Here is a 24,261-nt window from a genome sequence, read left to right as displayed (position 1 = left end):
CCGGACTATCTTTAAAATCGATTTTAAAGAGTTATTTAAAAAAGGAAAACTTTTGTTGTAGAATACACTATTTTTAAAGATCTTGTTACTGAAATTTACTTTCTGCTCTTACCGTCATTGACAAGAAACTGGTATCCTGATAATTACGACAAGACGGTTCAAGACGAAATTAAAATGTAATAACATTAACATAAAAATCCGAGCTCTCCATTACGAAGGAAGTACAGGCACACTAAGTCATATGAACTACAAATTTTTCGAATGACTTCGAATGTTGATTCCCGTTGTCAGAAGTTAATCGGAATGGCTTAGTCTTTACTTCGAAGTTGAATGTCGTAAGTTGTTTTCATGTGCATTCAGCGCCATTCTGAATACCTGCGGTAGGTTCACTCATCTTATTGTACCACTATCATGAGATATACTTCGATGAGAGCTTGTCCAGTACGACGTGTTAATATTTTAGTCGTTTTAGTGGTCATCAATCCGAAGACTGATTTGATGTATCTCACCACTGTAATCGATCCCGCGCAAGTCCTTCATCTGCCCATAACTACCGCAGCTTACATCAGTTTGAACCTGCTTACTGTAGTCAAACCGTGGTCTCCCTCGACATATTGTACCCGTCACACAACTCTGCTACCCCACTGACTAATCCTTGGCGCCTTTGTGCGTGTCATATCAGCCGATCCCTTCTTTTAACCAAGTTGTGTCATAAACATTTTTTATACGATCTAGCCACTGATCTTCAGCACATTTTCTGTAGCGCCACGATTCAGAAACGTCTATTAGTTTTTTTCCCAAATTGTTCAACGTCTTATCTCACTTCTGCACAAAGCTAGGTGCCATACAAATATCTTCAGAAAATACTTCCTAACACTGAAATTTATATTCGATGCCAACAAACTTCTCTTTTCCATAAACTTGTTTCCTGCTATTGCCAGAATGAATTTTATACCCTTTCTGCTACGACAGTCCTTAGTTTCTTTTGTCGATCAAGTAACAAAACTCATCTATTATTTTTAGAGCTAATTTCCCAATACAATTCACTCAGCATTGCCAAATGAAAGTGGACTACATATTCCATTACCCTTGTTTACTGTTGCTTACATTAATCTTATATCTACAGCTATCTCCGCAAGCCACCTTGTGGTATGTGGCGGAGGATACTTTGTGTACCATTTCCCCTGTTTCTGTTCCAGTCACGAATAGTTCGCGGGAATAACGGTTGCCGGTGAGCATTCGTGTGGGCTCCAATCTAATTTTATTTTCATTGCCTTTTCGCGAGACATACGTAAGAGGAAGCAATATAAGCTGGCGGAAAAATCACTATTTCAAGAAGGAGTTATGCGTCATAAACGAATGTTGGTACGCGTGTTTCCACATTCGAGAGATGATGTCTATTCAGATTTCACCTTAGTAGCATAAGAGTGGCACCAGTAGCGCCTTTATGAGGATACAAATCAGGTTTGCTTTAAATACCCGCTGTAACGGTCGTGAGCTTTAGTTACCTTTGAGACTGGACATGGTGAGATGATGTTAGTCAAAAATGCCATTAAGGCGACAAAGACGTCATTATCAACACGTGAGTTTGAATGGGGTCGTGTAATGTAACTACGAGAAGATGGATGCTCCTTCTGCGATATTGCAGAAAAAACTGGCATGATTGTAGCCACTGGCACCAATGGTCACGAGAACGTACGGCCGCAAGAAGCCCGGGCTCCAGAGGGCCACGTGCACAGAGGGAAGACCATAATGTTCTACGTATGGCTCTTGCGCATCGTACAGCATCTACAGCAGCAAGCGAGCAGCATTTGGCACCTCAGCGACAAAACAGAACTGTTGCAAATCGGTAACTTCAAGGATAGCTCCGAACCGAATGCCTTACAGCATGCCTTCAACTGAACCCAAACAACCGCCATTTGCAGTTTCAACCGAGAGCTCACTGGAGAGCAGGGTGGAGGTCTGTTATGTTTTCTGATGAAAGCTGATTCCGCCTCGGTGCCAATGACGGCCGCGTGTTAGTTAGACGGAGACCAACCTGTCTGCGTGCTAGACACACTGGATCTACAACTGACCTTATTGTTTGGGGCGCGATTTCTTATGACAGTAGGAGCACTTTAGTGGTTATCTTAGGCGCCGTGACTGCAAAGTTGTACGTCAATCTGGTGATTCTACCTGTTGTGCTGCCATTTATGCACAGCATTTCAGAGGTGTTTTCCAACAGAATAACGCTCGTCCACCTACCGCCGTTGTAACCCAACATGCTCTACAGTGTGTCAAGATGTTGTCTTGCCCTGCTCAGTCACCAGCTCTGTGTCGCATCGAGCACAGTGCGACATCATCGGACTGCAACTCCAGCGTCATCCACAACCAACATTAACCATCCCTGTATCGAATGGCCAAGTGTAACAGGCATGGAATTCCATCCAACAAACTGACATCTGGCACCTGTACAACACAATGCATGCACCTTTGCAAGTTTTCATTGAACGTTCTAGCGGTTACGCCGGTTATTAATGTACCAGCAGCCGATTATTAATGTACCAGCAATTCAAATTTGCAATGGTTTATTTCGCACTTACATTAACCTGTGATCTTGCGGCGACAATCACTTACACCTGTTACCTAGACAAATGCATTCCTGAAATTACATTATTCTTCATTAATTATATTTTGGTGTTCCGATTTTTTTCCGCCAGTGTATCTGCAGACTCTTCTAGCTACGTACGCTCTCGGAACTTCAGCATTAAGCCACACCTTGATACAGAACGCCTCTCTCGCAGAGTCGGGCACTGGAGTTGGTTGATCATCTCTGTGACGCGTTCGTGCTTACTAAATGAACCTGTAAAGAAACGCGCCGCTCTTCTTTGGATCTTGTCTGTCTCCTTTATCAATCATATCTAGATGGAATCCCGTACCAACGAGCGGAATTCAGGTATGAGTAGAACGAGCGTTTTGTACCTGCTTCATTTATTGGTGGACCAAATTTCCGGAGGATTCTACCAATGAATCTCAGTCTAGGATCTTCATCACTTACGATTAGTTTCATGTGGTCGTTCCATTTTATATCGGTTCGTACGCATATTCCTTGGTATTTTGTGGAAATAACTGCTTGCTGTGATCGTTCTGCAATTCTGTAATCATACAATAAAGGGTCTTTCTGCCTGTGCATTCGCAATACTTCACATTTGTTTATGTCAGTGGTCAACTACCACTCCCTGCACCAAGCGCCGATCCTCTGCCGGTCATCCTTCATTTCGCTGCAACTTTCTAGCGTCGTGACTTATCTGTATATAACAGCATCGCCGCGAAAAGCCTCATGGAACTTCCTACGTTATCTGTTAGGTTAAATAAAACGAAAAGTAATGAGCCTATAACACTATCCTGGGGCACGTCCGAATTTACTTCTACGTCTGAAGACTCCTCTTCATTCAGAATGACATGCTAGAAACTCTTCAGTCCTGTCACACAGTTGGTCTTATATTCCGTACGCTTTGTTAGGCGCCAATCTGGAACTGTATAGCATACCTTTCAAAAGTTAAGGAATGCTGCATCTTGCAGGGTCCCTGTATCTACCGCTTTCTAGTTATCGTGGGCGAACAGAGCGAGATGGATTGGATCTCACGATCGTTGTTCTCGGAACCCAAGTTGGTTCCTACAGAGCAGATTTTCGGCTCCCAAAGACAACAAACGAGCGTAAACTATGTTCCAAAATCCTACTACTGACCGACATCAGAGTTATGGGGCTATACCTTTGTGAGACTGTTCGACCACTTCTTGAAAACGGGAGTGACCTATGGTTTTTCCAATCATCAGGAAAATTTAGCTACTCTCTGCTGCTACGAGAGGGGCAAGTTCTTCCGCATAGTCTATGTACAATCGTATTGGTATCCCGTCAGTTGCTTTTCGATATCAGCGGTTTTGAAACTTCCTGGCAGATTAAAACTGTTTGGCGGACCGAGACTCGATCTCGGGACCTTCGGCTTTCGCGGGCAAGTGCTCTACCGACTGAGCAACCCAAGCAGGACTCACGACTCAGCCGTTTTGTCGTTCTTGTGACGCTTTAAAAAAGCACTGCAGTGCGATCTTCCTCGGCGAAACAGTTTTAGAAAAAGACGTTTAGTGTTCCAGCATTTTCTGTGTCGTACTCTGTTTCACTGCCATTATGGTCACAGAGTGGCTGGAAAGAACGCTCGAGTCGTTTACCGACTTAACATACGACCAAAGCTTCTTAGGACCTTCTGTCAGGTCGGTGGTCAGAATTTTACTTTCGAATTCGTTGAACCTCTTTCGAGACACTGTATTAATAGTGATTTCGAATCACCCCCGAGTTTAACGTCTTCTTCGGCAGGAAGGACCACCAAAAAGAGTGTTCTGACCACGAAGCACAGTAAACTGGTTGTTTGGCTCACAACGAATTCTACTAACGGAAACCTCTCGAGAGAGACTCCTAGCTCGAAGTCAAACGTCCCCGTGTAAAATGGTGACCGGGAGCGTAACCTGCTTAAAGACGAGGCAGCGCAGTGATGGCTGGATAGTGGGTACGTCACCTGTGGCGGTAGGTTACAGGCGCCGCTGCCGGCGGCCACAAGACGCACGGTCGCCACAGCCCACGGCGGCGGCGGCGCGTCCACCTCCGCGTCGCCTACGCCGTCTTCCATGGCGGTCACCGTCACAATGACTTCAGTGTTGCCTGTAACCAAACATTAGTCATCACAACAAGCACACTGCCACCACAGATTAACAGCTACCCGCACAATTACTTGGACACACACGACGACCACTGGTTTACTTTTGTACTCGTATATCGAATTATACGGAAATTGCAACGTTAAATACAAGTGTCATACCCAAATTAAATCATGGGAGTTGTTAGTGAAAACTGTGAGTGAACAACCCATAAGGGTAGAATACACACAAGAAGCCCACGATTTTACTCATCTTTTACATGCTGGTTTAGTAGGACACAGTTCTCAAGGATTGACAAGAAGTCGAAGTTCAAAATTTTACAAACATGTTGAATACCATACGAGAGCGCCAGCCGCCGAAAAGCGGCGTTAGGGCAACCGGCTAAGTCACCAGAGTACTTGTTTTTTTCGTACTGCCTTGAATTATCGACCTCTATTTATTTATATTCCTCAAATTATCAACCAAACTTTCGTACAAAGTGTAGTATTGTCCAGAGATAGCGGTGCCACACCGAAGTTGAGAACGCGAACTGATAATACAAACATTACCCAGGTCGTACTGCAATGTCCAAGGTTTTCCCATGAAAACTTTCTTGACATTCCGAGTTTCTGGCATTCTCTGAATATGTCCTGCCCATCTTATTCTTCCCTGTTATTACAGAACCTAAATATTTAAATATTTTTCTTTCCCATTCATTACTATTGAATTATTTTGTCCGTTTATATTGTGCTCCCCCATCACCGCCTACTTTGTTTTGTTTTGTTCATTTCAAAACCTACTTCTCTAGCTGCTTCCTCTAACGTATCGTAGTTCCCCTTTAGTGCCCTTACATTCCTTGCCATTAATGCTACGTCATTCGCCTATGCTACCACTTGAACTTGCCGACTAAGTATTGTTCCTCCTGGGTTTATCGGCATTTGTAGCATCACCTTTTCTAAAACTAAATTAAATAGCATTGTAGAGATCACATCCCCTTGTCGTAGCCCTGTCTGTACTTGGAATTCTCCAGACAGTTCTTGCTCTGTTCTTACTTTACACGTTGTTGCTTTCAATGTCATTTCCTTTAAATTGACCAGTTTTAGTGGGATTCTAAATTCTTTCATGATCTGTATAAGTTTCTTCCTGTGTAGGCTGTCGTACTCTTGCTTAAAATCAATGCACAACTGATGTAGTTGCGTGTCATACTCATAAAACTTCTCTAGCACTTGTCTTAATAAAAATATCTGATCCATCGTGAATATGTACCTCCTAAATCCAGCCTGATAGTCCCCCAAAATTCCTTCTATCATCCCTTCAAGTCTGGAAGCTGAAATTTTACTAAGTATCTTATATGTTACGTCCAAGAGAGTAATTCCGCGATATTTACTACATTCTGACTTTTCGCCTTTTTTATGTAACGGGCAGATAATTCCCATGTTCCAATCGTTAGGCATTACTTCATTTATCCATATTTCCTCTGTCAATTCCCGGACTGCATCCTCCATTTTCTTTCCCCCATATTTTAATAATTCGGCCTCTATGCCATCTTCTCCTGCTGCTTGATGATTTTTAGGCTCTTGATAGCACTCTTCACTTCATCTAGCTCTGGTACTACTTCCTCTTCCTGATCCTCTACATCTCATTCCTGTTCAGAGTCATGTTTCCTTTCATTCTCAATCACAGTTCCTTCTTCTTCAACCCCTTCTTTCCAGTTCGATAAAAAACTCTTGCAACCTTCCTAGGACTTTGCTTTTATCTCCAATTAGATTTCCGTCCTTATCCTTATAGAAAACTGCTCGTGGTTGGAAACCTTTCTTCAAATCTCTTGTTCTTCCATAGAACCTTCTGATCACTTTATTGTCTCCCATTTCGTCCAGCTACTCTATCCTTCTCCTTTTGTGCTGCCTCTTCTTTAACCTACAAAGCTTATCCGCTTTTTCCCTCTTATCTCTGTGTTCTTCTGCCACTAACCTCGTGTTCCTTTGCAACATTCTCCATCTCGCTTCACTTCTCTCTTGTATTACCGTTAAGCATTCCTCGTCGACCCACTTAACCACCGTTTTGCGTTGTACTCTCCCCAGTATCTCTTCTGCAGCTATGCTAATGGCAGTTTTAACGACTCCCATTTAGTTTCCACATTATCTTCATTCCCTGTGTTTCTCCCTTCTAATTTCTTCCCATATTCTTCCTGTGTTTCCTTCGTTTGGAGTCTTTGTATCTTGTGTTTCATTCTGATCATCTGCCTATTGTAATGTGCCAATGTGCCGTCTAGTGAATGCCAGGCATAGTCAAGGCGCAACGGTAGAGAAAGTGGACGCTTATGGCATCTGTGGGCCAGAACCGAAGGCAAAGCGGAAGTGCTTCCGCCTGGTCGCAGCTAATTTAAAGAACGCTATGCGGGAGACAGCGTCTGACTTGTGCTGCACTCTGACAGCGAAATAACAAAAGAATTAAACTAAATAATATTGTTATGTGTAGTAAAAATATGAATGTAACATTACTTTAATATATGAAAATGACTATAATTGAATATTGTAATGCTCCTCCCGTTTAATTGTAAATAGAGATCTTGGCGTAATGTAAAATAATGTTGAGGTGTGGGGGGAATCTCCGAGAATGAGAACAGTGTACAGATTGGCGCGTAATATTGGCGGGAGAAGTAAGTTGGTGTATCTCTGAGGCAGAACAAATGTTCAGTGGCGTAAAAGTGACTGTCGGTGTGGTTTAACGTCCCGTCGACAACGAGGTCATTAGAGACGGAGCGCAAGCTCGGGTTAGGGAAGGATTGGGAAGGAAATCGGCCGTGCCCTTTCAAAGGAACCATCTCGGCATTCGCCTGAAACGATTTAGAGAAATCACGGAAAACCTAAATCAGGATGGCCGGAGACGGGATTGAACCGTCGTCCTCCCGACTGCGAGTCCAGTGTGCTAACCACTGCGCCACCTCGCTCGGTGACTGCCGGTGTGTGCTACGGTAATGTTGCTAACAGATCATTTAGATGTGAGCTGAAAACAGATATGGACTTCGTTTATCTTATAGCTACAAGCTAAATGGACACTAAGGCTCGTGAGACGCGGTATTTCGATGGAGATGGGCTGTGAGTTCAAAATAGTACGGTTTCCCGCTCTGAGCTACATGACACTGCATGGTGCAATGCTGTGTTAATTGCGACGAGTTGATTGTGCCAACGGCGAGGTGTGAAGGAACCAGTAGCCGCATCCAACAGCGTATTGTGATCTCAATAACTGATGAAGTCCATGGTGAGCTCACTTCGGTAGCAACGAAATAGAAGTTATCTTACAAAAGTATTATTATGAACAGTGGTTGTTATACCGACGCCATTACCAGTACGTTTATTTTTGTGAATCAGTTTGTGTAATAGTCAAACCAAGTTCTCTACAGTGTGTAAAGTTTGGGGGCAATAATAATATTGTGGTTTAAATTGCATTCCCCGAGTGTAAGCAATTATTTAAAGGAAATAGCTCATTATTATCCCATATCCAGTGATTTCTATGTGCTGCAGCACCAGTGGAAAGTTATGGTGCGTGAGTATCTGCATAGCTATATTACAAGAGAAAATAGTCGGAATTAACGCCGAAATTGCCAGCAGACGCCGCTTCATGCAACGGATGGAAGATACCAGGTACTGTGCCACTTTAATTACTATCCAGCTCGATGTGATGACTTTTCAATACATTGCCATAGTCAAAAATTACTCGGTGCCGTCCGAGCAACGTGTTTCTCAATTAGTGTTTTCAGTAACTATATTGACAAGCAGATCTATATTGTTCTTTAATTAAGCGTTCAAGGAAATTGCTGCCACCACAGTACACATTGTGCCTTCAGCACAATGCAAGCTCAATAACATTAAATTCAGTAATTACAATTTGTGTAGTTTACATTAACCAAAAACAAGCTCACGTGTTTATCATATGTGTTTATGTATTGTGAAACGGTTTCAGGCTGTGGTATTGTTGTAAATGAATAATGTCCTCCGGCTAGGCAATATCAAACATACAGAATTAAGTGCTCCATGTTCAGTCACTTCAAAGAGATTATCAGTGCTACTAATGATCAAATATAGACGTAAAAATAAATTTTTTATGCGCCATTATCATTATTTATTCCAAAAATTCCGTGTAGTAGTTGGATCACCATAGTGTGTCTATTCAAATCTATTACACGCGAGAGCCGCTTTCCGGAAGTCCGATGCCGCATGGTCTAATAATAATACAGTAAATTCGGGTAGTGGTATCGCACTATACCTAATTCCATCTGCCCCTCTGCAGCTTCTAACTTTCATAATATCTGATGCATGCCTTTTGTCTATGAGTACGTGATCTATTTGGTTTCTTGTGTTTCCATCTGGTGATACCCATGTACACTTCTTAATATCTTTCCTTGGGTGGTAAGTGATTTTTATTATCATGTTCTTCCATCTGGCGAAGACTATCAGTCTGAGTCCATTATCATTACTGTCATTGTGGAGACTTTCATTTCCTATTATACTTCTATATACCTCTTCTTTCCCTATTTTTGCATTTAGGTCTCCAAGTATTATTTTCACATCGTGCCTTTGAATTCTACCAATTTCTTCTTCCAATTTGGCATAAAATATATCCTCTGCATTTTTGTCTGCCTCCTCCGTAGGGTCACAGACATTCACTATCGTAACGTTAAAAAATTTTGCTCTTATCCTTAGAGAACACATTCTGTCACTTATTGCCGTAAAACTAATTACATTAGCCTTCATAGACCTATGTACAAGGAAACCAGTGCCATAAAGGCCTGTATCTCCACCGCTATACATCATTAAATGTTCCCCCGACGCTATTATTCCTTGCCCTTTCCATCCAGTTTCTTGTAGTGCTGCTATTTTCACTTGATACTTAGGCCTACCTAATTTATTCCCAATTTCTTGTAGCTTGCCAGGCATCTTGAGTGTCCTCACATTCCGGGTGGCTATCCGAATATCCATCTTCCTTTTCTTTAACCGTGTTTCTCGCTGGGTCGTCAACAGGCAATCCTTTCCGTTCCGAGGCATGTGTATAGTATCCGCAACAACACTTTTTTCCAGGGTGGGTTTGTTAGCCTCACGCCCAACCTCCGACTTGGAGGACCTGGACTTTTTAGGGTTTATTCCCCAAGGAGGGTTGGCCTCTCTACGCCTATAGAGCCCCCCCCCCCCTCCCTGCTCTAGGTTGTGGAACACACTTTGCCTCTCTCCTCCATCGAGGCCAATTCGGCTGGGGTGACTCGGCCAGTGGCTGGGGTGACTCGGCCGGCACAGCTCTCGACTTCTTCAGAGGGTGCAAACCCTCCCGCCCGGCACTGAAGGTGCCTACGATAAGGTGGCGTCCCCTGGGAGGGAAAAAAACTAAATACATGACGAAAAACTCGAACGCAGTACTGGAAGCTTGTACTGTGTCGCCTTATTTGGCTGCACTAAAGCCGGTGCTCAGCAGCCTGCGCTCTTGTATGGGTTCAACATGCTAGTAAAGCTTTGAACCTTGATTCCTCGACAACACTTGAGAAGCGCCGTGTACCAGAGCACCATTGTTTACGTCTAATTATGACTCTTCTGGTGAAAGCTCCCTTGTTAGAATTAAGAACTGTGTGGAAATAATGGGAAACACGCAACCGCTAGGCACGAGGCCGTGTTCACAAAGCTCGCCGGCGGCGTACAAGGCGTTTCATATTTCCGGAACGAGCAGCGGCGAGGACAGACTAGGGGAGCCGCCTTTGCACTTCTGTATAAAATCTCTTAGACGTCTCCCGTCTTTTTAATTGTAGTTATTATTCAGCCTTCGGCCACTCTACTCCTTTCACAAATACCTTTGGAATGACGTGGATACATCGTTACTGTTTTAATTTTTTTCCTAAGAAAAAAATTACCAGGCTGTTTTGGTATTTCAGACTAAAATATACATTGCGCATAGTCTCCTGCGATAAAACAGCATACGAAGGGGCAGTTTTGGTCTCAGACATCAGTATGACATGCAGTCATGTAGTAAAAGCAGCCTGATTGTGTGCACCGACACCTTCAGTATCAAATATGTTGATAAAGCTTTCTTCAAGTGGTTATCTACAGCCGATAAATATTTGGAAAAAATGATTTTCTGTGCCGACAGTTGTCCAGAAATCACAGGAATCAACGTGGGCATTTTCAGTTTAAAATTTCAACTGTGATCTGAGGCTTTCCCGGCGTATGCGCCGTTTGATGGGTTCTCTGGTGTCCAGCGGGATACGATCGTCAAATGCCCGTGATATTTCGGCATATCACCGTTCCGCCGTCATCAGGTGGTACTCATGCAATGATCTCTCCAATTTCAGCGGGCCGCTGTGGCCGAGCGGTTCTAGGCGCTTCAGTCCGGAACCGCGCTGCTGCTACGGTCGCAGGTTCGAATCCAGCCTCGGGCATGGATGTGTGTCATGTACTTAGGTTAGTTAGGTTTAAGTAGTTCTAAGTCTAGGGGACTGATGACCTCAGATGTTAAGTCCCATAGTGCTTAGTACCATTTCTGTCGACTTTCTGCCGCTAGTATTTACCCCTCGCGGGTCCAGGTGCGATACCATAAAGTTAGAGGAAATGTACCATGAAATGCGAGGAATGAGGTGAGTTGGGGGTTCCCACATACTCAATCCCGAGAAAAGCTTAAAAATTATGTTCTGGCTGCATTCACTTTTAACCCACCCGCTCCTCCTGTAAACTACGTGGATTTTCGTAACACATACTTCAACAAAGGCGACATAAGTATTACATAGAGGCGCCATATCGAAGCACGTAAAAACCTACGTATCCCAATCCATAACTGTGTTATCACACATGCACTCGAATATAGATATTACCGAATTACGGTTAGTTCTCACAAGCATGTTATTCCTTAAATATTAAGCAGAAGAATCAGACTTAAGCCATTCCCAAGAGTGTTTTCTAGGAGAGTGGACTTATGCCACGTATATCACCTTTAATAGTGTGAGAGGGCTGTCCTCGAGAGATATGGCGTTAGGAAGAAATTGTTATATTATCGTACACATGATCAAAGCTACCTAACATCAGACCAGGACTTCTTTGTGCAAGAGGAATGCTACCAGAGCTGTGGTGATGCTACTGTAAGCAGCAATAAGACTGTTACATCTCCTTCGGCTACTGATCGTGGTGCTTACTCACTCATAAGAAGTTTCTGCTTCTTCATGTGCATATTCGTGCAGCAGGGCGTGGGTGATACCTTATTGTATCAGCTATCGTAAATATGCATTTTAGCTTTTCCTCACTCTATTTCCTAGTGAGACACAGCCGCACCCATCAAAACCAATACTACTGATACTAATAATAATAAGCATAACTAACCTGAGAAGTGTGATTGAGGGTACGAGCGTTTCCGATTTAAAAAGCTGTATAAAATACATTAATTTCCTAAGAGACAGAACAACAGTCTCCTGACCGTTCTAGTTGGTTTATAAGCAGCTCGAGCAGTGGATATACGCTGACAATGCCTTCTTAGGACAGCAGAATAGTGTAGAAGGAAGTAGTTTATATCATTGTAAAGTTTGTCACCGCAGTGATGGGGGTAGGAAACTTGTGGGGCGGTTGTATGTCTGATGTTGGACAAATGTATCCTCTGTTAGTGTATTAAGAGCGTTGCATTCTGCACAACTAATATTTCAGAAACAATATGGCTTTAACAATATAGCATTTTTAGGTGCAGAACCGTGCAACCATAGAGGTTTATGCTCTACGATCATTTCTCTCATGCTGGCGCGTTCCTGGTACTGTCTCCGGATAGTGGAATAATGCTTCAGAATTCATAGCACTGTTGATTCGCATGAAATGTTTCAAAATCCATCTGTCTGGAGCTCCATCATGTACAAACCACACGTTTCTTCTTAACTGTCTGTTATATCACCACAGTGCTCTCATGTCGTCTATACAGCGATAAGAGGTGCTACCCTCCTCGACACGCATGCATTTGGAGAGATCTTGCGCATTTAGGTGGGTGTCTTGCGTAAGATTGGTGTTACAGGGAGGATTCGTCAAAGACAATGTGGGAGGGATCTGTCAATATCCGACTTCATCCTACGAAAGCGAGAATACTGTGTGAGACCCATCCATCCAAGGAAAGATGGCCCATCTTAATCGTAAATTCTGCACTATGATCAATGCGCTGGAAACATGTATATAAGCTAACTGCACCGGTATAGGACACCGTCTGGTATACTTTGATTATATGGTGGAATGGACGTACTGCACAGTCATCTATCTGCATTCACAATCTAGTATATGGTACTTGCAAAATAGTAAATCGTCCCACATCAACAATGTCTTTCCTATCCTATCCTCCCAGAGCCGTTTGAACCATTTGAACTGGTAGAAAAACAAAGTGTATGGTGGTGCACAAAGCTGTAGTCGTTCACTGCTTGCATGTGTTCCAGCCAAAAAAACAATGTATTAAATTGCTTATGAAGGACCAATACAGAAACCCTCTCGTGTGGTTGATAGTCTGTTGGGTATGATCTTCCTCCAGTGCAATCGACAAAACTTTACGCAGATCTGTGCAAGCAACCTCGAGCCCTAGCGACCTGTTCCAGTGGAGCGATACGTGTGTATGTAATACACTCGGTATCAACATGCTGACAGTATTTGTTTTTCGATATGTTGGAAGAGATAAATGCGGTAAAATCTTATATGAGGTTCTACTACAAGTAGTGGTACAACTGGTTAAAGTTTGGGTGTTCTCTCAAAACTATGCCACTTTTGCTTATAATAGAAATCAGCTGTATCTATTCATGAGTGTTTTTATTATTATCGTTATGATTGCGTGTTTAAAAAATAGCTGTTACCGCAAGTCCTGTGCTATTTCGTAATTCATAATCTCTAATTATAAAGTAGACACCACCGGAATTATAGCTCATTGTGGAACCTAGAAATGGTAGTATTTTTCCCGAAATGTGAGTAGTTTGCATGAAACAGTCTGTAATGATCAAATTGCTTACAGAACTATAAGGCAAGAATCTGCTGTATGACAGAAATTACAGACATGTCGGCATAGGGGAGTTATGGAGTAAAAATGTCAAAACAGGTTCTCACAATTTGTTTCATAAACGGAAATGTGATATAGCTTCGTATTGATAAAATGGGACTTGCCATAGTGTAAAAAACAGCAACGTTCTCTTGAATTATAGGTTCTCGTTGTTGAACATAAAATGATTTTTTTTCCGACATTTGAGCTAAAGTGAAGTAATGGTATGAAAGATTGTATTCTCTAATGTTATTTCATGTGTTTGAAATGTTTGTAATACAAACGTGCATGGCAGTTTATTTACAGCCAATGATTTGAACATGAGAGACGCTCTCAGACCACTCTGCAGTCTTTTGAGACGACGATTTTCCTTTGTACATATGTTGCAGTATGACCTGCTTATTAAGAGTGCTGGTTTTTCTTCACGACAATTTCGATGTGTAATTAGAGCAGTGAATCATTTTCCATCAGTTGTGGTAGCGTGTATTGACTTCGATTAGCTGGGTTGCAGGGTGATTGTCGAGAAGGCATCTGTAGCGAAGTCGTAAGTCAAACAACGATAGGTACAGTCCTCAGCTGTATGCTTAAAGGTAATACATTTATTAAACTCCTCCATGTCCAACACCAGCATCTCATCAGTTGAATATATTTCCCACAAAAATAAATAAATAAATAAATTAAGATAGTACCTCCCTCTGCAGCCTTTTTCCCCTCAGTTTTTATGTGAAGAGAATAATGAAAATTACGTCACCAGAACAGGACAAGTCCAGCTTATAAGCAGGAATGGAACCCCTGCCTTACGAATTTTTATGGGTCTGATAGCCGTTCTGGCGCTCTGCAACGGTACAGCACACATTTGTAGGTGCAGCAAGTAACTCCAGATCGCATTGGAGACTTTGCCAGGTTGGATGTTTTCTTTGCAAGCATGTAGGTAAGGTGCTGTCAAAATACTTTACGTGTCTAGCAACTAACATTTACAATAATAATAATCATCCTAATAATAATAACATTCCCGAGTGCCAACTACCTATAATAAGTGAACGCAGTGACTGTAATTTATCATTGATAAAGTGTTCAAGCAGACCGGCAATTTAGCGCTGCATATACAGAACGTTTCACACTTCCTATTGCAGGCGTCTGTGGGTTGTAGAGCGTATGTACAAGGGAACCCGTCAGTCCTGTTAATCACGTATTTTGATGAGTCTTTGGTACGTCATAGAGAGACCTGTCCTGAGAACCTGGCCAGCGCCTTTTCATATGACAGGTCCTAGTTTCCGAAGTATGGATTATGTTTTATGGGTACCTTCTATACCTGTAACACTAACATTAGCTCGGCAAAGCAAGAGTAACTCAGCGGCTAAGATTCTCGGCTATCACACTGATAGTATGCTTTCAAATCATGCCTGTGTACTTTCTTTTCAACTTCAACCTATAGAATATCATTAAATAGTAGCCTACATGTCATTCCAGATACTCTAATTTTTATCTCGTTTATGTAACAAACCAGCTGCCAGTGCCAGTCGCCGTACAACAGACCCCTTGCGGAAAAAGTAGCAAAAACCGTCCCTGTGCAGAAAAAAAGATACGAACAAGGTCAGCAAAGTATACTATAGCTGTGTAAGGGAAGATGGTCCTTTACGTTTTCTGATGTGTGCAAGAACCATTCTGGATATTTGGTCAAATTGTTCAAAAAAGAGTAGACGAGTTGACTCATAAATTAAAACATGTGATTTTGACCTGCACGAAATCAAGGAAGTTCGAGAATGCACTGTATGAAGCGTTTTTTAAAATTTGTCGTTCTTATGTACGTGCAACAAGAAAAATTTCTGTAAGTTACTGATTCACGGGGAGGGCAGACTGGTCAGACACTTCACGATCAATCCACTATAGATGACAAGAAAGCATGCACATGCACCGTAGAAGTTATGCCACTCAAATTTACTCCACTTTACCAACCCTGCGACGTTTATTTCTGCAGGGTAGTTAAAACTGCCTCGAAAATTTTTTTAAATGTTCCTTACTTAGAGTAAGATTCCATAAAAATATATTCTTTAGTTCTATATCAGTTTAGTACAGCTGCTTTCACAGGAACGAGCAAATATTCGCTTTTCCTACTGAAGATGATCGAATAGAGAACAATCTTTTTTTACTTTAAACGAACTGTGTTTCCGGTGTCGCTTCCGAAAAACCCGTGCACCAGCGAGCCCGTAGCCTTCATTAAATGTGTGTGGTGCTCTACAAATTTGTGTTTCAGTTTTTCCTACCATCAGAAATACTATTCTAGTACAGCAAGCGATGCAAGTGATAGCGAGTAAGACAATTCTGTAATCTATACACATTTGAATAAAGTTAGCTGCATTGATTGTTTTAGTAATTAAATTATTACGTCTAAAACGATTACTTCTGAATAATCCTGAATGACATGGTATTTACTGTTATTCTGTATGATGAAGCGAGAAAAAAATTAAGGGCATTGGCAGGATATGTACCCGTACCACCATCGTGGTAGCTGTGAGCCTTCGCCACTCCGCTACTCTCGCTTGGTTGAAAAGTCGTTTGCATTATGGATGCAACTCGTTTGCATAAAACTTACATATTGATTACCTCGGGAAGTAGGGTCCTTCGCATGAAAAGCCGCTTGCCAGTCACTCAGGTCACGTCCTTCTACAACATACATTAGGCTCACCAAAATGCGTGATTAACAGGGGTGATAGTCTCCTTGTTAATACAGAAAGTTTTGATCAGTGATAAATGTCCGGAAATGTACTGTTTGGGAGTAAAATAAGTTTGAAAATCGGATTACTTTCAAATCTCTGGCTTTACGTAGAGCAGACAGAGCAGGGAATGAGCACTGGCCTGTGCGCTCTACAGGGGTCCACGGCATGGGCAGTGTTTCGAGGACTCATCGTCGGGTTGTCTTCTACCTGCCGAAGGACGTGCTCTTCAAAGACGAGTTCAGTGCGTTCGTGTAACACCACAGTCAACCCTTCTAATTGGGAACGCACCATTTTCTCGTAGCCGTATCGGATGAAAATGACAAATTTGGAAATTTGTGGTAAGGTCTTATGGGACCAAACTGCTGAGGTCATCGGTCCCTAAGCTTGCACCCTACTTAATCTAACTTAAACTAACTTACGCTAAGGACAACATACACACCCATGTCCGAGGAAGGACTCGAACCTCCGACGGGGGGAGCAGCGCAAACCGTGACAAGGCGCTCAAGACCGCTCGGCTACCGGGCGCGGCACAAATGACAAGTGGTGTCATAACAATGAACGACGACGGCACCCTCTCTTCAGTTTGTGTTCGTACCGCGAAGCCGGAGGTCTTAAAGTGATCCGATCTTCAAACTTGATTTTATATCGAAACAGTACGTCTCCGGACGTGGGTTCCATACCAAAACCTTATCTACTAAGTCCCTTCTACAATCTCTGGAAGCCTGTAGCAAGAATTTTGAAACATCCTGTGTATGAGCCTCGCATGACAATAGCAGCGGCGGTACGGAGTCGTATACAACGATCAACCAGAATGTTATGACCACCTACCTAATAGCCGGTATGTCCACCTTTGGCAAAGGTAACAGCGGCGACGCGTTGTGGCATGGCAGCAATGACCTTTGTAGGTCACTGGAGGGAGTTGGCACCGTATCTACACAGACAAATCACCTAATTTCCGTCAGTTCAGGGGAGAGGGGCGGTCAGCGGTGACGCCACGTTCAATCGCAGCCGAGACGTGTTCGATCGGTTTCAGATATGACGAGTTGGGGGCCAGGACATCAACTGTGTACCTCGAATCACTCCATCACACTCCTAGCCTCTTCACTTGGCGTATTATCTTGTCGAAAAATGCCACAGCCATCGGGAAACGTGATCGTCATGAAAGCGTGTACGTGGTCTGCAAACAGTGTACGATATTCCTTGGTCGCCATGCCACCTTGCAAGAGCTCTACTGGCCCACATGAATGTTCCTCAGAGCGTAATGAGCCGCCACCAGCTTGTCTCCGCCCCGCGATACATGAGTCAAGGAGCTGTTCCTCTGGGGGACGACGGATCGCGCCCTCCCATCGGCATGATGAAGATTGAAGAAGGTATCGGGATCCATCGGACCATGCACGCTCTGCCACTGCGCCAAGTCCAGTGCTGATGGTCACGTGCCTATTTCAGTCATAGATGCCAATGTCGTGGTGTTAACATTGGCACATGAACGAGACGTCGGGTGCGGAGACCCATCATTAGCAATGTTCAATGCACTGTGTGTTCAGATACACTCGTACTTTACCTAAATAAAAGTCTGATGCTAGTTTAGACACAGTTCGCCGCCTCGACTTCTGGACGTCATTTCACTTCGGTTTCGCCACGTACTGAAGACACTCACCACAGCACTCCTCGAACACCCGACAAGTCGTTCAGTTTCCGAAATGCTCGTGCCCAGCCTCCGGGCCGTCAGAATCTGCCCTCGGTCAGACTCTGATAGATCGCGCGTCTTCCCCATTCTACACACGGACAGCACGGTCACTTTTACAACACGCGCCGTGCGTGTGTCTGACCAGCAGTCATTCCTCGCCAGGTGAAGCTGTTGTGTCCTAAACGGATTTATATCAAAAATGGTTCAAATGGCTCTGAGCACTATGGGACTTAACTGCTGAGGTCATCAGTCCCCTAGAAGTTAGAACTAATTAAACCTAACTAACCTAAGGACATCACACACATCCATGCCCGAGGCAGGAGTAGAACCTGCACGGTTCCAGACTGTAGCGCCTAGAACCACACAGCCACACCGACCGGCTAGTCCTGACGTCATGCTCGATTGTAATGAACTCATTCGTTCCACTTATACTGCTGATTCATCTGTCGTACTCGCCCCTTAGGTGTTCTTGCGACAGAGTTACATGTTGTTACGGCAGACTTACGCGAAGTTGTGAAATGCACTTAAAATAAACATATTCTGCCAAGTAGACTCGAAGTAATTTTGAGGGTGAAACACTATCATTTTCGCGACTCCTGCCAATCTTTTGAACCTACTCTGCTTATACGGAACGCACTTCAGCTCTGTCGCTGTGTTGACAATAGAACAGATATAAATCAAGTAGGTGAAACGGACCAACAGTCAGTTGATCTTTAGGTACGAGGGTCGTTGAATAAGTAATGAGTAATGTCCCACATTTTTTAAAAATTCTTCCTCTACATCATGCCTGGCACCAAAGCGAGAAAGATATCCCAGTCAACAGTGGAGATCACAGTTTGGCGTTAACACACGTAGTCACTCTAGGTAACGTATACACTGATCAGCCAGAAACTACACATTGACAAACGTCCTTGTTTGTGCTTCACATTTGATGTTTGTGCTGTGCCCCGGTGAAGTTTCGAACCGTTCTGGCAGATGACAGAGCCTTCATATAGCGTCAAAATGGCGTCTACATACGACTCACGTTACTGTCAGCGTGCTGTTATTGAATTCTTGTGTGCAGAAAAAGAAACCGTGGTGAACATCCATAAATGTCTGTGTGTAGTGTATGTTCAGCATACACTGCACACAGACATTTATGGATGTTCACCACGGTTTCTTTTTCTGCACACAAGAATTCAATAACAGCACGCTGACAGTAACGTGAGTCGTATGTAGACGCCATTTTGACGCTATATGAAGGCTCTGTCATCTGCCAGAACGGTTCGAAACTTCACCGGGGCACAGCACAAACATCAAATGTGAAGCACAAACAAGGACGTTTGTCAATGTGTAGTTTCTGGCTGATCAGTTGATAGAAGTACAGTTGAGAGATGGGGAAAGAAAGTTACAGTTGATAGGAGTACAGTTGAGAGATGGGTAAAGAAAGTTACAGCCTCAGAAAATGCAGAAACAGAATTCGTGCCGAGCGGCGCATCACAACTCGACAGTTGGCTCTACAGTTGCCGGTCGGCATTGGAAGTCCGACAGCAATGATCGAGACTCTCACATATTCAAAGAGGTGCTCACGACTGGGTCCACGAATGCTCACAGCGGACCACAAGATTCAAAGAAAGGCCATTTCATCTGAATTGTTGGAGCGTTTTGAGACCGACGGAGAGGCCTTTCTGTCACGGATCGTTACGGGGGACGAAAGCTGGGTGCACCTCTCTGCGCCGGAAAGAAAACGGCAGTCCATGGAGTGGCATCATCCTCATTCACCACAAAGGAAGAAATTCAAGACAACCCCCGCTGCGGGAAAAGTCATGGTGACAGTCTTCTGGGATTGTGATGATGTCATTCTCGTGAATGTGATAAATTCTGACTCTTAACAATAAACATCTTCTGAGGAAAAAAATGTGGGGCATTCCTTATTGAACGACCCTCGTACATTACAGCTCAAAGTGTGCCCGCGTATTTATGTATTTACCGTACTCCGCACTGTTTAGCCAGCAGCAGAGCTGAAAGAGTTCCGTAAAAGACGATGAACAAAACTAATGGCCTTTGGGACATGTGCAATACTGACCAGAGGCACGCAGCACATGTTCGGGTTGCGATACTGGTCGAGCATGCTACGGGTTCTATCAGCCACACTATATAACGTGCAAGCTCGGGTCCAGAGTGTCATAATCCATCCTCCCCCCCCCTTCCCCCCCCCCCCCACACACACATACACCACAACAAAAAAATTTTACTAAAACGTTTTATATATTTACGTGTATTGATTTTCAAATTTTTCAGCCAACTTTCGGAGATTACAGTATCATGAGGACTAAGAGTCTCGAAAACGGCAAAAAATTCCAGAAAATTACTAGCTTCGTTAAACACAGCTTATTTCCAGTTGCGTTCCTGACTGTCAGCTGACGTGGGATGGTTTGCGTCAGGACTAGCAGTAGAAAGCATTGCAGCCAACAGAATGCCGATCACACCTGCTGCCAACAAGAAATCTGACTCCGTTTGTGAGTACACAGGTAGAACTGGCAAAATTCAAAGGAAATTGAGGGAAGGCAGGGTAGGAGGGGAAAGATGTTCCCCTAAGAAGAAAATAACACAAAGACTGAATTTCACCAACATTGTGGAAACGACAGCAAGATGCAGTATCCCCCCAACTTAGATGATCGTTTTGCCATAGGCTGCGGAAGTGTATTCACACTCTTAGACCTAATTGGAATAATAATAACTGCGAGTGCACGTTTCGATTTCTTACCGCATACATTATGATGTTGAAAAAGTTGTGGAAGTTTCCTGCTATTATATGGTAGTTTTTAAGTGAACCAGGTAGGAGACACGAGCTTGCATAAAATGGTTATACCTCTTTAAATTCTCAGTGAATTTCAGTGATTATTTTACTACATGTAGTGTATATCATAAGCAACATTTGTGTAAATTTTAATGGTTCTAGTTTGTCAAATTAAAAAAAGATGTTTCTTTAGTAAATATTAATTTATTGAATATAAAAATATAGCCCTCTTTAGGTGCTGCTTTTTCATATTATCGTGGTTCTTCGTTGCCAAATTCTAAGTATAAAAGTAATTAGTTAATAAATATTAATTTTAAAGATAAAAATATCGTCCTTTTTATGTACGGTTGTTTCAAAAAGTAAAATGCTATTTTATGAAACTTTACATGTTGTTTTTATGGTACATTCTTGAGATTTGTGGGAAACAAAGAAATTATTTGAAAATTTTGCTTTTTTTTCTCACAAAGCACCATGTAACACCCAAAGCATGAACTTTAAACATGTAAATGTTGGAGAAAATATAGTGTGGGTTATTTAAAATAGTTTTGTCAAATTCCAGTTTTATATCTCTTGTAGTTTTTGAGAAAATGTTTCTTAAATAACCGAAAATGTAGTTCTTAACAGTACTTATTTAAAGAAATATTTTTATTGGTTTCGTTGCCTCAGGACATTCCAGTTCCACAATCATTTTAATTTGCACCTGATGTTGCTCTTGGCTTCTTTGAAGTCTTTTCTCCACTCTTGCCTCTTTTGAAAAAGCCTCTACAGATCAATCTGCATAGGACATTCGCTGTTCACCAGTCTGACGAAGAGCTTCGATGGTGTTCATTCCTGACTTCATTCCAGGCCCATATGAAACGTTTGTTATGGCACCACTACTGAAGCACAAAGCTGCATCATACAACCCAGTTTGCATAGCTTTCGGAAAACCACATCAAGATTCACTTCATATAGGGCACAGCGTATGTTGATGTTTGGCACCTGTTGAAGGTTAAGCATACATCTAACATGTAAAACACATTTCTCCTGAGAATTTATGCTACAAGGAAGCCAATACTGCCACTTTCGTTGCTTCTAGTCGGATTACCATGACATATTTGCAAAAGATCTGTTTCTTTATCTCTAAGTCGGCCAGCCCCGCAAAGCTTATTTGTCACCAAATTTTTAATTTTTGCCCAAATACTTGTGACATCAGTTTACCTCCATACCTCCACTAGACACAACATAGTTTTTGTCACATTTATGAGCAGGCACGTCATTGTTACAACCTTGACAACAGCTTGTTAGAACAGTTTGTTACATCGATAACTTTACTGGTATCGAATGGTGTGACAGCAACAACACCAAAATGAATGGTGTGGTCACATTTCTACCAGGCCCCATGGACAACTACACAAATTTCATTCACTCCATCATTTGTTGACACAGCTTCTTATGTGACAATTCACTTACATCTTTCAGGTTTCTTAGAATTTCGTCATATTAATTGAAAAACTTGGATGGTAGTGAGGGCGAATCCAGCATTCCACAAAATAATTCTGTACTACCCTGTCCTTTGGCAATACATCTCATATCATAAACCATTCTTAAATTTACATCATAGTAGTTGGGTCCTGAAAGCTCTGAAGTTCTTGTTGAATTATATTCACTGCAACTTTACTCACCACCAACTTGCTACACTGACCAAACCTAACACTTTTATCCTCTACTATGGCAGCTGAACAATATTTAGAACGAGTCTTATTCTTTACAAATGTGGAAATAATATCTATACTAATAATATTACCACAATTTACAGACTGGGATTCCACAGTAGGTCTATTTGCATTTTCATTCCAATTACAATGCTTCATTCTCGACGTGCTTGGTGGAGAAGCAATAACGTGTGGAACTGTTTCTTGTAACAGACTAGTATTTTCATTTTCATAATCTTTACTGGTTACTGCGTGTTCTTTCGCTCTCGTGTACATATTGCCCTGAAATTTTTGTTTAGGAAACAATTTTTCAGCACGTGGTGTTATGAAAGACTAAATACATTTACACAGAGGACACAAGCCACAGCACGATTCAAAATACAACAAACTTCTGTTTAAAAGCTCAGACGCCATATTAAAACAAGCGAATGTCGTTATGCGTAAAACAGGTTAGGCACACATCTGAGACGTAAAACAGATTTCTCCCTTGAATTTATCTTAAAAATTGGCGGAGATATTCCAATTAAATAAAGAGGCGTGGTAAGTAGGTGATTTAAAGTGACGCTTGCGTGTCTAAATTAATTTTTTTTTTTTTTGCTAGTTACGCAAACAGACACAATAAAGTGGACATTATTTAACACAGAAAAGAATGGGGAATTTTTTGACGTTGAAATCACAAAACGTCTTTTTTCAAAAGGTATCCTACTTGGTTCTCTCAAAATAATGCTTTTCACATTATGTATTTATCTGAACTTTGGTTTCTTGGAACTTATGCTGAAGCGATGTATTAAGCACAGACGTAAACGTATTATATAAAATGTTTTAATACAATAATGATAATATATTGTTGGTACTGGTTTTAAAATCCAAGGCATCTGCGGCTCATTAAAAGCGAGAATGACGGACGCTCCCCGCATCCACCACCTCCTCCCCCCCCCCCCCCCCCCAAACCGAACCCTATTTCCGAGCCTGACAACGTCTGCCACCATATTGCACTCTCGAGCCCATACACACTGAAGCTATATCATCATTACATTGACAATCGACATCAGATGGTCAGTGACATAGAACCTACACTAGGGAGAATATTCGTACCACACCCTTCACCTCTGACATGTTCGTTTCCGTGGCGAATCACTGTCGCTGACAGATTTGCTCATAATGTGGATAACAGAGTTAGCGATCCGCCACGAATCCCTTTATTGTGTCAACGTCTTCATCATCTCAGAGTAATACCTGCATGCTGCGTACTGTAGGATCACATGTTCTGTCCTTTACCAAACACTATGTTCGATATGACAAGATGTAGTCTTGAGATAAATTGGAATAAAGTACAGACTGACAGGAGAAACTTAAAATTTCAGAATGTGATATTAATGAAAGTCGAAACTCAAAAAAGATATGTCAGTGTCAGGAGGGGTATAAGGCGGCATTATAGTTAATCGACCCTGTTGTTTAACTTGTATATCGTGAAAGCAAGGTCCAACAAAGGAGTCTTTGTTGAATTCACGGGCAACATACCGAAAAGTAAAGACTTAGACGTACTTAGTTGTGTGAACAACATTCTTAGACCAAAATATGGGTTGAGAGTAAAGGCTGAAGCGAAGTGTTCAAGAGTAATGGGAAGAAAATTGGTACTATTTGAACATCAGACTTGCGAAAACTGCAGTAGCAGTGAAATAAATCTATCTAATG

The 24,261-nt window shown here is 42.4% G+C and overlaps 1 protein-coding gene across 1 annotated transcript in view; it reads right to left on the bottom strand.

Moving 5' to 3' along the window:
* The window catches only part of LOC126456245 (uncharacterized), a 410,153-nt gene that overhangs the window by 170,688 nt on the left and 215,204 nt on the right, over window positions 1–24,261 (bottom strand). Inside the window, exon 3 of the mRNA XM_050091997.1 lies at window positions 4,551–4,693. Coding sequence (XP_049947954.1) covers window positions 4,551–4,693 — 143 coding nt within the window. The remainder of the gene's footprint in view (window positions 1–4,550; window positions 4,694–24,261) is intronic.

Source organism: Schistocerca serialis, chromosome 2 (genome assembly GCF_023864345.2).
Source record: "Schistocerca serialis cubense isolate TAMUIC-IGC-003099 chromosome 2, iqSchSeri2.2, whole genome shotgun sequence".
Taxonomy (NCBI): domain Eukaryota; kingdom Metazoa; phylum Arthropoda; class Insecta; order Orthoptera; family Acrididae; genus Schistocerca; species Schistocerca serialis.
This window is presented reverse-complemented; position numbering and strand designations above follow the sequence as displayed.